Source organism: Podarcis erhardii (genome assembly GCF_964252035.2).
Source record: "Podarcis erhardii genome assembly, chromosome: 1".
Lineage (NCBI taxonomy): Eukaryota > Metazoa > Chordata > Lepidosauria > Squamata > Lacertidae > Podarcis > Podarcis erhardii.
The window spans coordinates 75,259,393-75,271,486 of record NC_138497.1 but is presented as its reverse complement, the minus strand read 5'-3'; the positions used below and the strand labels follow the sequence as shown (position 1 = coordinate 75,271,486).

General features: G+C 42.5%; 1 protein-coding gene across 1 annotated transcript in view; it reads right to left on the bottom strand.

Annotated features, from left to right (window-relative positions):
* The window catches only part of TRPM5 (transient receptor potential cation channel subfamily M member 5), a 47,650-nt gene that overhangs the window by 25,619 nt on the left and 9,937 nt on the right, over window positions 1–12,094 (bottom strand). The window contains exons 2-10 of the mRNA XM_081840296.1: window positions 9,836–9,906; window positions 9,381–9,534; window positions 8,268–8,448; window positions 7,454–7,620; window positions 6,214–6,394; window positions 5,417–5,481; window positions 3,496–3,687; window positions 2,133–2,235; window positions 608–726 (exon numbers count right to left, since the gene is read on the bottom strand). Coding sequence (XP_081696422.1) covers window positions 608–726; window positions 2,133–2,235; window positions 3,496–3,687; window positions 5,417–5,481; window positions 6,214–6,394; window positions 7,454–7,620; window positions 8,268–8,448; window positions 9,381–9,534; window positions 9,836–9,906 — 1,233 coding nt within the window. The remainder of the gene's footprint in view (window positions 1–607; window positions 727–2,132; window positions 2,236–3,495; window positions 3,688–5,416; window positions 5,482–6,213; window positions 6,395–7,453; window positions 7,621–8,267; window positions 8,449–9,380; window positions 9,535–9,835; window positions 9,907–12,094) is intronic.

Below are 12,094 nucleotides of genomic sequence, written 5' to 3'. Positions count from 1 at the left end.
GTTATCTCAGTTTGTCCCAGTTTTTAGGTAAGACGTTGAACATTTAGTTTAATGTTCTAAATACTTTAATTAATCTTATAATGTTTCAGTTGAACTCTTGTGTGAACTACCTAGAGGACTCTGTAGATTGGGCAGTCAAGTATATATTATAAATAAATAAATAAACTGTGATGAAACTGAAAGTGGTCCAGGTCATAGTCTGATGACTTGCTAAAGTTTAAACAGGTCTGATCAGAGTCTGAATTAGAGACTTAAAGGAGAGCCCTACATATCCTTCATTGAGATGCATTTTGGAAGAAAGCTGATTTCTATCACTTCTTCTGGAATAAACATTTGGGGAATTTTTATCACAGAAATGCGGGTCAAGGATGTAGACCAGCCCTGGGATTCCTGACAGTGGAGTGCTTTGAGGATGCAATGGCATCAGATATGAACATTAATCTTAGGCCCTTTTCAACTGTTCAACTTTTAGATTACTTCTTCAGAATTGGTGAAGAAGATTACTCATGTGCATAACTCAAAAACTTCATTCGCCAGCAGATGCTAAAGTTACCAACTTTAGTATAAGCAACTCAAGCATGAAAAAACAAAACAAAACAAACCCTACCTTCCACTCAACATCTCCATTGAATATTTCACTCTTGGCTATATCCACTCTGTTCCAGGCCACAGCCAGCTTCAGCTCATCCAGGTATTCTTGGGCTTCCTGACTATGACTTTTACAGGCTAACCATAAACATAAAATAAGAATAAATTAATCATGCGCCTTTAGAATGGATTAACATGTAAATCCTATGCATGTTTACTCAGAAATAAGTCTCAGAAGTTCAGTGGGATTTGCTCTGAAGTAAGTGTGTCTAGGACTGCAGCCCCAAACCCTCAATAGTTAATAAAATAAAATAAAAAAACTTTACTTTGAATCCTATTTTCTGAAAGTTTCAAGGTTTGTTTGTTTTTTTAAAAAATGTTTTCACTACATTAAAAGCATTACAATTCAATTAAGCCAACTTAACTTGGGAAATGGGGATGCGGGTGGTGCTGTGGGTTAAACCACAGAGCCTAGGGCTTGCCAATCAGAAGGTTGGTAGTTCGAATCCCCGTGACAGGGTGAGCTCCCGTTGCTCGGTCCCTGCTCCTGCCAACCTAGCAGTTCGAAAGCACGTCAAAGTGCAAGTAGATAAATAGGTACCGCTCCGGCGGGAAGGTAAACGGTGTTTCTGTGTGCTGCTCTGGTTCGTCAGAAGCGGCTTAGTCATGGTGGCCACATGACCTGGAAGCTGTACGCCGGCTCCCTCGGCCAATAAAGCGAGATGAGCGCCGCAACCCCAGAGTTGGTCACGACTGGACCTAATGGTCAGGGGTCCCTTTACCTTTTTAACTTGGGAAATGGCACTGAACAAAGTAAATACGAAAATTTAACCATCATTAGTCTGTCATTCATAAGCTTCTACCAGAGTGTGATTGTTTTTCTTTCTTATTCTTTCTTATTGACTTTCTTATTTCATATGACTCCTTTTAGAGTTTAAAGGTAAAGGTAAAGGGACCCCTGACCATTAGGTCCAGTCGTGACTCACTCTGCGCTCATCTCAATTTATTGGCCAAGAGAGCCAGCATACAGCTTCCGGGTCATGTGGCTAGCATGACTAAGCTGCTTCTGGCGAACCAGAGCAGCACACGGCAATGCTGTTTACCTTCCGGCCGGAGCGGTACCTATTTATCTACTTGCACTATGACATGCTTTCGAACTGCTAGGTTGGCAGGAGCAGGGACCGAGCAACGGGAGCTTACCCTGTCGCGGGGATTTGAACTGCCAACCTTCTGATCGGCAAGTCCTAGGCTCTGTGGTTTAACCCACAGCACCACCCACATCCCTTTTAGAGTTTAGGGAGAGAGTAAATATTTTCCAATTTCAGTGAGCCTTTAGTCTGCAGTGGTCTTATGACTTTACTATTGTTTTGTTATTTTTAAATTGTTTGAAATAGAATTGTTTTGTATATTGGTGGTTTTATCCATATTTTCCACCATTTTGAGTGTCTACAGGAAAAGAAATTTATAAAGAAATTAAATGAGGTAGTACTGGATTAGGGAGTCTTCTTTTTTTAAATAGACAACATATATTAAAAACATGTTACCTTTAACCAGTGCTTTCAAAATGACTGTATCCAGTTCTTCTGAACCTTCTTGTTCAAAGTTATGCACTGTTAAAAGCTGCTGCTGGACAAGAATGCTTTGGATCTAAAGAGATAAAGCAGTTTGATGTTTCCCACTTCCATTATAGTAAAAATGGTGAAATCCAACAAAATCATTCTCGGAGTTGGCTCACTGACCTCAATGGATGTAAATTACTTAAAACCTCTGCTTTCAATGCATCTGCTCTATGACTAACACTTGATATCACCCAAAATATACAAAATACTCAGGCTTTAGTTACAAATCATTTCATTCCTTAACAAGGGATAAGAGAGTCAGAACCAAAGCAAAGACCTTTGGGGGCACACACACACACACACACACACACACACACACACACACCAAACAAGGAGAATCTATATATGAACGGTTGAGGGAGTTGATATGTTTATCCTGGTAAAGAGGAGACTGAGAAGAGATGTAATAGCCATCTTCAAATTTCTAAATGGCTGTCACATGGAAGATGGAGCAAGCTTGTTTCCTCCTGCTCTGGAGGCTGGGACCTCAACCAATGGATTCCAGTTACAAGAAAGGAGATTCCAACCAGGGCCATCTTACCCATAGGTGCTAAGGGTGCAAGGCACCCGGGCGCCAGGCTCTCAGGTGTGCTAGACCGAGAGTCTGGGGCCTGAGAATTGAGTCCAGGGAAGAGCCCGCCAGTCATCAGAGTTCCGCGACGGGCTCTTCTGCTGCGGGTGGCTCTGCACTGTGAGTTTGGGGGTGACCGAGCCAGTGAGACACTGAGGCGGCTGGCTGGCTCTGCCCTCGTGCGTGCCTAAGACTGGGCAACCTGGGGGTGGGCGCCAAGAGGATCTTTGCACCCCAGCGCTGCATATGCTTAAGACAGCTCTGATTCCAACTAAACAACAGGAAGAATGTTCTGAGTGTAAGAGCTGTTTGATAGTGAAACAGACTTCCATGAAAGGTGATGGACTTCCTTGAAGGTTTTCAAGTAGAGTGTGGATGGCCATCTGTTATGTTTAGGTTACAGTATTTGAGACTGCTGCATTGCATGGAGTTGAATTAGATCACCCTCAAGGTCCCTTCCAACTCTACAGTTTTATGATCAAGCACTTGTATACAAAATCCTTAGTATTACAAAATGAAAAGGGAAAGAGAAGTACGGGGGTGGGGGGTTGGTCTCATTTAAGAAAGATTAAGGAGGTGAAAGAATGGCTGGAGTTTAGAAATACACCAAAGTATAGCCCAGGATGGTTGGCAATAGAGTGGATAGGTCTTTACTGCAAACTGCTCATCATCTGTAAATGCATTTGATGACTACAAAATACCAAGAAGTCAATTTACCACCGCAGTCCACTGAAGAATATCTGTTCCCAAGAAATCCTCTGTGGGGAATTTCTCTTTTAACTGTTTTTCTACCACCTGTGGCACAATTAAGTGTGGCTCATTCATAAGTGCAGCTAAGATGTCAGCTATGCCACCAGATCCAGCCAAGATGAGCCAGGGGGCAGAATTTTCCAGTCCCCTGCAAATTCGCTGTTAAAAAAACAATAAAAATGATGAGACCATACTTGCTCAAATAACATGAAAATGCAATATTATGCAAAGTTACTCTGCACAAACAAGCCCAGTTAGTTGTATGTATAGGACTGCTGCCTAAAGTGACATTCTCAGAAATAACTGAACCCCTATGTTGCATTTCGTTATGTAGACTGCTATCTTTGCAAAAGGTTTGTTGAATTAGCCTGATAGTGACCCCAATAAAGTGAAATCCCAGTACTATTCAATCGAAAAGTTTTTTCTTTTTCTTTTTTTTCAGCAGCTGGACAAGCATATGTGCTGAAGTGGTTTTGCATTCATGAAAAAACTGTTGTCTTTACCCATTGTTGAAGAACATTTTCTAAGAACTACCTTCATGTGAAATGACACTCCAGTGTCAGCGCATATGTCATGGGCATTGCACTGGGAGAAAATGAAAATGGTGTCAGCACTGATGAGTCTAGTAATGCAGGCCCAGTGCTCCAGGGTCAGCAGTGCCACCAGGTTGCTCTTTCTGAATGGCTGGCATAGCAGCAATGCCACTGACAAGGATGCCAGGCCCATGACACTGTTTTTGCCAGTGTCATTTGAATTTCCCCTTTCTATATCACTGGCACCACATTCTGGGGGAGAATGTAATTGGTGACAGTACATAGGAAGCTCATCTTATATCAAGTCAGATGATTGGTCCGTCTAGCTGAGTACTGTCTGCCATGATTGGCAGCAGCTCCCCGGGGTTCTGGGCAGGAGTCTTTCTCAGCATTTCTTGGAGATGCCGTGAACTGAATCCAACTGGTATGTCCAGCTGCCAGGGCCCCACATTCATAGTTGGGCCCAAAACAAAATTCAAAAGAAATTAAAGGGCTTCCCACAGCTGTCAAGAGCAGGGGGCCATGCTGGAACTGTAAGATGAACAATAGCTGGTTTTATTTCTTGGTTTCTGTAGCACAATTTCCAGTCTGGCATCCATCTTTGAACAACTCCCAAGAAGATGGGCCTCAAGCATGCTCTGTTCCCACTTTTTCCTCAAAAAACCTTTTTGCCTTTTGGTCACTAGCTGGCAATGACATAAACATACCTTAGAAGGAACCCTGGCTCATACGCAGCTATAGCCTTGTCCAGACTTCCACTTGCCCTTGCTGCTTCTCACCTGGGAAACCCGATCTTTACTGCTGAACTGGAGAAAACATCAGTCGGGTTTTCAGTGGATTGACATTTGCTCTGATTCAGCGCTAAAGAGCGAGTTTTCTTGGGGAAAGAGGTGGCAAACATAAGACCTCTTGCACCTATGCTTTCTAGGCATGGAACAAGCAGTGTGGGCAATCCCTGTGCTGTGTGCTGGTGGTGCCTTCACCTGCACCAGACAGGTGAATCTACCTAAGCCTGTTGAGCCGCCTTAAGCTTTTTGGACTTCAACATTGTGTCCAACTTCCTCTCTCCTTCCTCTCTTGTTTTATTAACCATCCAGCCTAAAGATGAGTTCTAGAGAACTCAAAGGCTTGCTCACTATTTTGGAAAATTTGAGTTACTCCCAATAAAAGTGTGGTCCTTCTGTGACTTTTGAATCTTTTTCTGTCACTTATCAGCAAAAAAAGCAGCCATTGGAGCCATTATTTTTCTTGGTCTACATTTCATGTCCAGCACACTGTTTGGCTAAGTGTAAGGCACCTGAATATTTGCTTAAATAGCTTCCTCTCTTATTTAAACAAGATGATTAGCTCTTTACCTCGAGTATGTTCGGTCTTCCATTCACAAGCAAGCAGAGCACAGGGATTTCAATGCTGCCTGTTCCTGGATCAATAGAGGATTAAATATTTAAGTTAATAAAATCTATGCAGTTCTATTATCTCAGCTGTTCATTTGTTTCCCCCATCTGCAAGCATATCAACCCTGCTTCATCCCGGCAAGGACAACAACAGGCTATGGTATATTTTTTATACCTAGTTAAAAGATAATGACATAGTATGGGGATATCCATTGTAAGGTTATCCTATCCTACATTCAGCCATCAGAAATTGCATTGAATGCTATTAGCCTTCTGTGCTCTTCAGACTCCTTGCTGGATATTGTTTGGATATCTTAAGGGTGTTTTACTAGAGGAGGATTTTGAACGATAGCTGCGCTCCCCTGAACTGCCAGCTCACTTGTTAAAAGCAACTAAAATTGTGATTTGTCAAAAACAGAAAAGCCCTCTGTCACCCTCTACTGACTTTTGATTATCTAAAGCCTGAGAGACAGCTTATGTGGTCGGACTGAAAAATTTGATAAGAGTAAGGGAAGGCAAATGAAAGTACAACTAATTTATTGGAAAATGGGGTCCATATATTATTTGCTGGGATAATAAAAGGCAATATTTTATTTTACACACACACACACACACACACACACACACACACACATATTATCAGTGGTAGACTATTATAAACAATAATCCTATCATCTGTATTTAACAAACGTCCTTGTAATTGCAAGGAACCCAAGTAATAATCTAGGTCTCATCTTTCCTCTTTCACATCTGCCCACCTCCGTAGCCAGTGCGCTGTTCTGAAATGTGTTTCTCGAAGGTGAGACGTAGCCTTGTAGTCCCATCCAGCTCATTCGGATCTTTTTCATCCACCAAGATAAAATGAGAGTGGTGGTTGTCAAGAAAATATAAAGGACCTTGGGCACTGTGGTCAGATTTGTAGCTTATAAGGCTGTCATTCTAGGGAAAATGAGAGATTGGTTTTTTGTATGAAAGTATTGGTCTGGTACAAGCATACTGGGCAACCATGGCTTCCCACGATGAGGATGAGCTGCAGCATGCCTCAGGGTCACATGCTCACCCCTCTTCTCTGTTGCATGCCAGAGTAAAAGATTAGAAGCATCTCCTACAGTTTTGAACAAACCACAGTTCCCTATGACAACTGAACACAGAGACCTGCGGCTTGTTTAAATTGTAGCTTGTGCAGAAACCAGAACTACGGTTAGCTCCTCCCTTGTTCTCACTAACTAGAGTTTTAGCAAACCACAGTTCTCTGAGTTGTCTGCTCTGAGGAAGGAGGTCTAATGGGCACTTCTGCATGTGCTTAGCTACATGTGTTTAGGAGCTCCTGTGCACAGAGGAGGAGCAACCTGCTCCAGTACCCAGAGTGGCATGTATCCAAGGGAGCGTGTCCCGGGGTGTGGCGCGCCACCCACGGGGGGCGTGGCATGAGTCCCAGGGGTGTGCGGCAAGCAGCTTGCAACCTGGGAGGTGCCGCCGATTGGGAGTCGGCATTTTGTGTCCCCCCCCCCTTTGGAATGGCACCTGGGGCAGACTGCCCTCCACCTCTGAACACCCCTACCTGTGCGATCAGGAACGTGCATTACCAGGTTTGTGAATCATGCAAGCTTCAAAGCACATTCACCAGATAGTATAGTATAGGAAGGACAGGAGTTTGCATTCTCTGTTCAGGTATAAAGCTTTAACGTCTAACTGTTGTTGTTTAGTCGTTTCCAACTCTTCATGACCCCATGGACCAGAGCACGCCAGGCACTCCTGCCTTCCACGTCTAACTATTAACTCTCAAAAACTAAAATCATGATGTTTGTGTGTGTGCTATATAAATATATGTGCATGCATGGGAGTAAAATGAAAATCTATCCAACAAACTCTGAGAACTGATTTGTGACTTAGTCTGCACAGCACTATTCTGCCACCTGGTCAATGGGACCCAAGGGTTACAATTGTTTTCAGGCAAAACCTCTACATCCTTTCTGTTTTCCTCGGTGGAAAATATACCTTGGCATTATCCAGAAGTTCTCTGTGGCGAATTTTACCCAGTGAAGTTATTCCTATCGCAACCACTTTTACGGTGGAGGAAGTACTTGCCAGCATGTGATCCCGAACCGCTTGCCCTATATGTTTTGTTATTCCAACACGCAAGGCACTGGTAAAGATCCATGCACCTGAAACAAAAATTTACAAGCATAAGATGCTAAGGGTTTCCCAAACTTGGGTATTCGGGTTTTTGGATGACAATTCCCATCATGGTCCTGCTAGCTAGGGTTGAATTTTGGCAAAGTTCAAATCTCATCTCAAATGCTCCGATGCCAGCACCATCCTACATTCCCTCTAAATTGACCTTTATAAATTTGTTAAGAATGGCTTGTGTTGGTGACATGCATGCTGCCAGACTCACAAATCTGGGATGACAGATAAGTATAGTCCAAGTAAAACTGCAGTTCAACCCCCCCCTCCCTTACACCAGGATGTACCCTCTCTTTCAATTGTTATTTCTCTATAGCTCAGGAGCGAAACATTTGATTAACATTTGATTAAATATTTGCTTATATTTAATAAGCATGTGAGTTGTGACTCAAACAAATGATACTACTTGAATCATGTCATGTTCGTAATCTGATATTGTCTCATTCACATGGCCTTGTTTTCGGAAAGATTTATCATATTGAATAAACAGGAGTAGAACTCTTGATAAAAAGCTGAGCCACTTTTAACATGCAGAACTTTAAGGAAATTTTCCCCTTATTAAGTAGGAATCATATTTGACAGGGATGTAAACAACTACTTTCCCATTTCAAGGTGTGGAACAGACCAGTGCTTTGTGCAGCCTTCACCAGTCCTTTTCTGAAGGTGTCACGCAGCCAAGGTTTCATCTGAAAGTTCTCTTCTTCTCCTACTAAAGAGACAACCAGGTTGGGAGCAGGAAGGTTCCACTTGTTAATCATGACGTCAAATATAACTCCAGGGTGGATGGCACATGGCACCTTAATAAACTGTAACCAAGAAAGGGGCATTCAGAAAAGAGGTGAGCGCCACAGGGAACTCTAGAAGTCAAGTCAAGAGCCGCTCTGCCTTTCACATGCTTCGGGCTAGCTCAAGACAGTTTACAGCCAAAAGCAGAACAGAAAATGACCCCGAAAATTGCTGGGAGGTCCTGCAGTGGAGGAACAGCTGTGTCTTAAGTCCTGTTTGATTGCTCCTACCAGAGCAGAAGGTGGAGGGCAACTTTTCCCATCCCTCCCCAAGTGTTTTCCCTTTGGTTTCCCTCCCATCGACATGAATGAGGGGAGTGGATGACTGTGCCTGCTCCAGGTCTGGAGTAGTTTTTTGCCTTTGCGGGGGACATGTTGGGACATCCAAGACCTCCCCTAATCTGCTCTTAGCATACCCCATTTTTGAACCAATTTCCAATGGTGTTTCACCAGCAGAATAGCAACAGTAGCTTTCTGTTATCATGTGATGGGTGGGCTTTGCCCATAGACTATGCCTGCAGAACTCCCTCTCTACCCATGGAGAAGGCAGTCCCCTGAGTTGATTCAGTAGGCAGTAAAACCCATCAGATGTAGCAGGGGTGACTTCTAAGCAACTATGCATAAGATCAAGATCAAGGTGCACACCTGCTGAAAGGTAAATGTCCTGACTTAAATGGTTTGTGAATCACAGGCTCATTGTATCTGAGATCACTGGTTTTTGTTTTGTTTTGTTTTGTTTTGTTTTGTTTTGTTTTGTTTTGTTTTTAGGTATGTGAATTGTTTCAAATGTGTTTTTAGAGCTTCTTCACAGAGTTGATCCCAGATCTTGAATGTTAGCACAAAGTACAAAGATATACAAAGGATGAAAGAAATAAGATTTTTTAAGGGTAAAAATAGTAGAATTCCCATCTTAAAAGACCTTCATGTCCCCCCGGTGAAAGGCTTTGTGCTACCTTTCCACGTTTCTTTCCAGAAGCCATGAAGTCGATTTCTCCTGTGCAATATGGCAATTCCCTTGGAAAGGCTCCTTCTTTCTCATTATTGTGCAGTTTTGCTTGTGAGTGCTCCTTTGGGACCACTGAGGGATCATCAGCCTGACTGGCTTCCCTGAAGTAAGATAATTAAAAGATGAGTGACGCCAGTGATGGGGCTTTATAACAAAAGTGTAATGGAATTTCACCCCAAAGTCATATTTTTAAAAATGTGAATGTCATCGTGAAGGCTCAAGTTCACTATTTTGGTAGCATTTACATGGCTATATATAAAGTGTATACATGATCTAATGCATTTTATGTTATATATGTGCTTCTGAATTCGTATGTGCCCATGGCTAAAGAACAAGAGACACTTTTAAACCATACTTGCTGCCTTTTTCTTAATTCTTTAAGATCGTCACAAATGAACTTACACTTTACCCCTTACGTCCATGTTATCATTTGAGATGCTTTCTCGTCTTCTAAAGGCTTGGAGAACAATATTCTGGGCAGGGGAGACAAAAGAAGTCAAGCTGTATTTAGTTTACAGCATTCTAGTTATTAATATTTCACAGTAACATTATTGAAAAAAGAAACCAGTTAAGAGGTCTCCTCTGACAATCGGCTTATTGAGCAGTCATCCTGATTTGCTTACACAAAGCTTATCTGGAGGTTGTAGCCAATCTTTATTGAGTATCCATTCTAATTTGTTTGTGGGGAGATTATCCAGCAATGAGCATTCATCCTGATTTGTTTGTGAGTGTTTTTTCTTCATTTTCCCATTAGTCATTATGTTCATCTCACACTTTGCAGTGGATTCTCCTGTCATTTTCCACACTGATTCTTTTTCCGAAGTAGGTGTGTTGCAATTAGGGTAACAGAGCACTTTAATTTGAATTCTTCAGACCTTAATTTAAAGTATGTGCTTTAGTCTGGAGGTACCCAGAAGAGGAGACTGCATGTTTAAAGGCAATCCTTTGCAGCTGTTGCTCAAGACAGCACTACCTCCGGCCAGAGGGAGGTGGCAAGCGAGTCACAAACAAAGCATAATAGAAACACTTTTAAAGTGGGAGTCAGAGAAAGGGAGAGAGATGAGAAAATATGAAACATTGTAAACAGGACTTTTTTTCAGCTGGAACTCACTGGAACTCATGTGGGCACCATTATAAGAGAACAAGGGAGGCGTTCATAGTGAATTTCGACACCTTTTTTTCTGGAAAAATAGCACTGACTGTAAGCGGTGTGTGTGTGTTTGTGTGCATGCTGCCAGTCCCTTGCTCAAGATCTGATGAGAGGTAATGGATTTAGTTGTCTGTTGGAGTGCTTAAGCTGTGCCCTCACTTGAGCTCAACCTGCATATTTATAAATAAGCTCAAACATTACAAAATTTCCAGAAGCCACTAGTGGCCTCCTTCCAAAGAAAACCAAACCTGGGTAAGTGCTGTGCCCCTGGAACTTCTCACAGCCCAGGGAAAGTAGGGAAAGAAGCATAACGATATCCTGTTTTAGAGCAGAGGAGCATGCATAATCTTTCAGGTATATTTTTGTTTTATTGTGTAAGATTTTAGGAACTAGGTGTTAGAATTCCTGCTCCATGATTGCAGTCATGGGATTGTTGTCTTTCACGTGACAGTGTATGTTTTGACTCCACAGAGTGGGAAGTGACGGAGACAGGATGTTTATGTTGCTGCGTTCCATGAAGTGGGACTACTGTCCTTTGTTCTTTCTCTTTGCTGTCTGATGCTAGAGAGAAAGGGAGCCATGTTGCAGTGCTCCATGTGTGTTTATGTGTAAATAAAGTAGATTAGCCAAAATGCTGAGTTGCTGGGGTCTGTCACGCAAACTGCGAAGACTCTGCAGATCCCTAAGTGTGCCGATGTCTGTTGGCATTGGTCGCTGTAATGTTCGGGCTGAAGAAAGCTTTTGAAGCTCCCAAACGATCGACCGGGAGGGAGGGAACATGCCAGTCGGGCATGTCTCTCTGCCAGGATCCTACTCAAGAGTAGGACGAGCTCCTGACACTAGGGTGTGGATAAGACGGTAGGGATAGAACTGCAATAATTTGACAGCTCTATACAGATGAGAGATATGGCACAAATTAATGGTGAATTTCATTCACAAGGTTTATTTATGATGTGGGCTGAATGACACATACAAAATAGTTTACAGAAGAAGATTGCACACATACAATACTTTGTCTAGGGAGAAGATAAATCAGCAGTACTACTTATTTATTGCAACTGGAGCCTGTAAAGTTATCTATGGCCAAAATACTAGACTGATATTTCCTAGTGCACATACATGGTTCTGCAACAAATTTTCACAGTATTTGGTTTTGGATTGCAAATTGGCCTTGGAAGGAGCTGGCTTTTGTTGCTGACAGTACTATTGCTCTTTTTCCTCTTTAATGTCTCTTTGGGGGCCTGCCATTTCATCAGCCTGTATTTACACAATGATGTGACTAAGCTTCAGTGAAGGCCATCTGATTCAAATCAAAACAAATGAACACGGTGAGGGAAGAGCCAGAAAAGGAAGGAAACCTTCCCAGAAGACAAGAACGAAAGTGATCCACAGCAAATGGCCCTGTATCAGCTATAGAAATTAGCTTGTTTATCCTGTTGAGTAAACATATTCATGCTGACTAAGCATGGCAGTGGGGGGGGGGTCAAAATGGTTTCCGTTGGCCCTGTTCT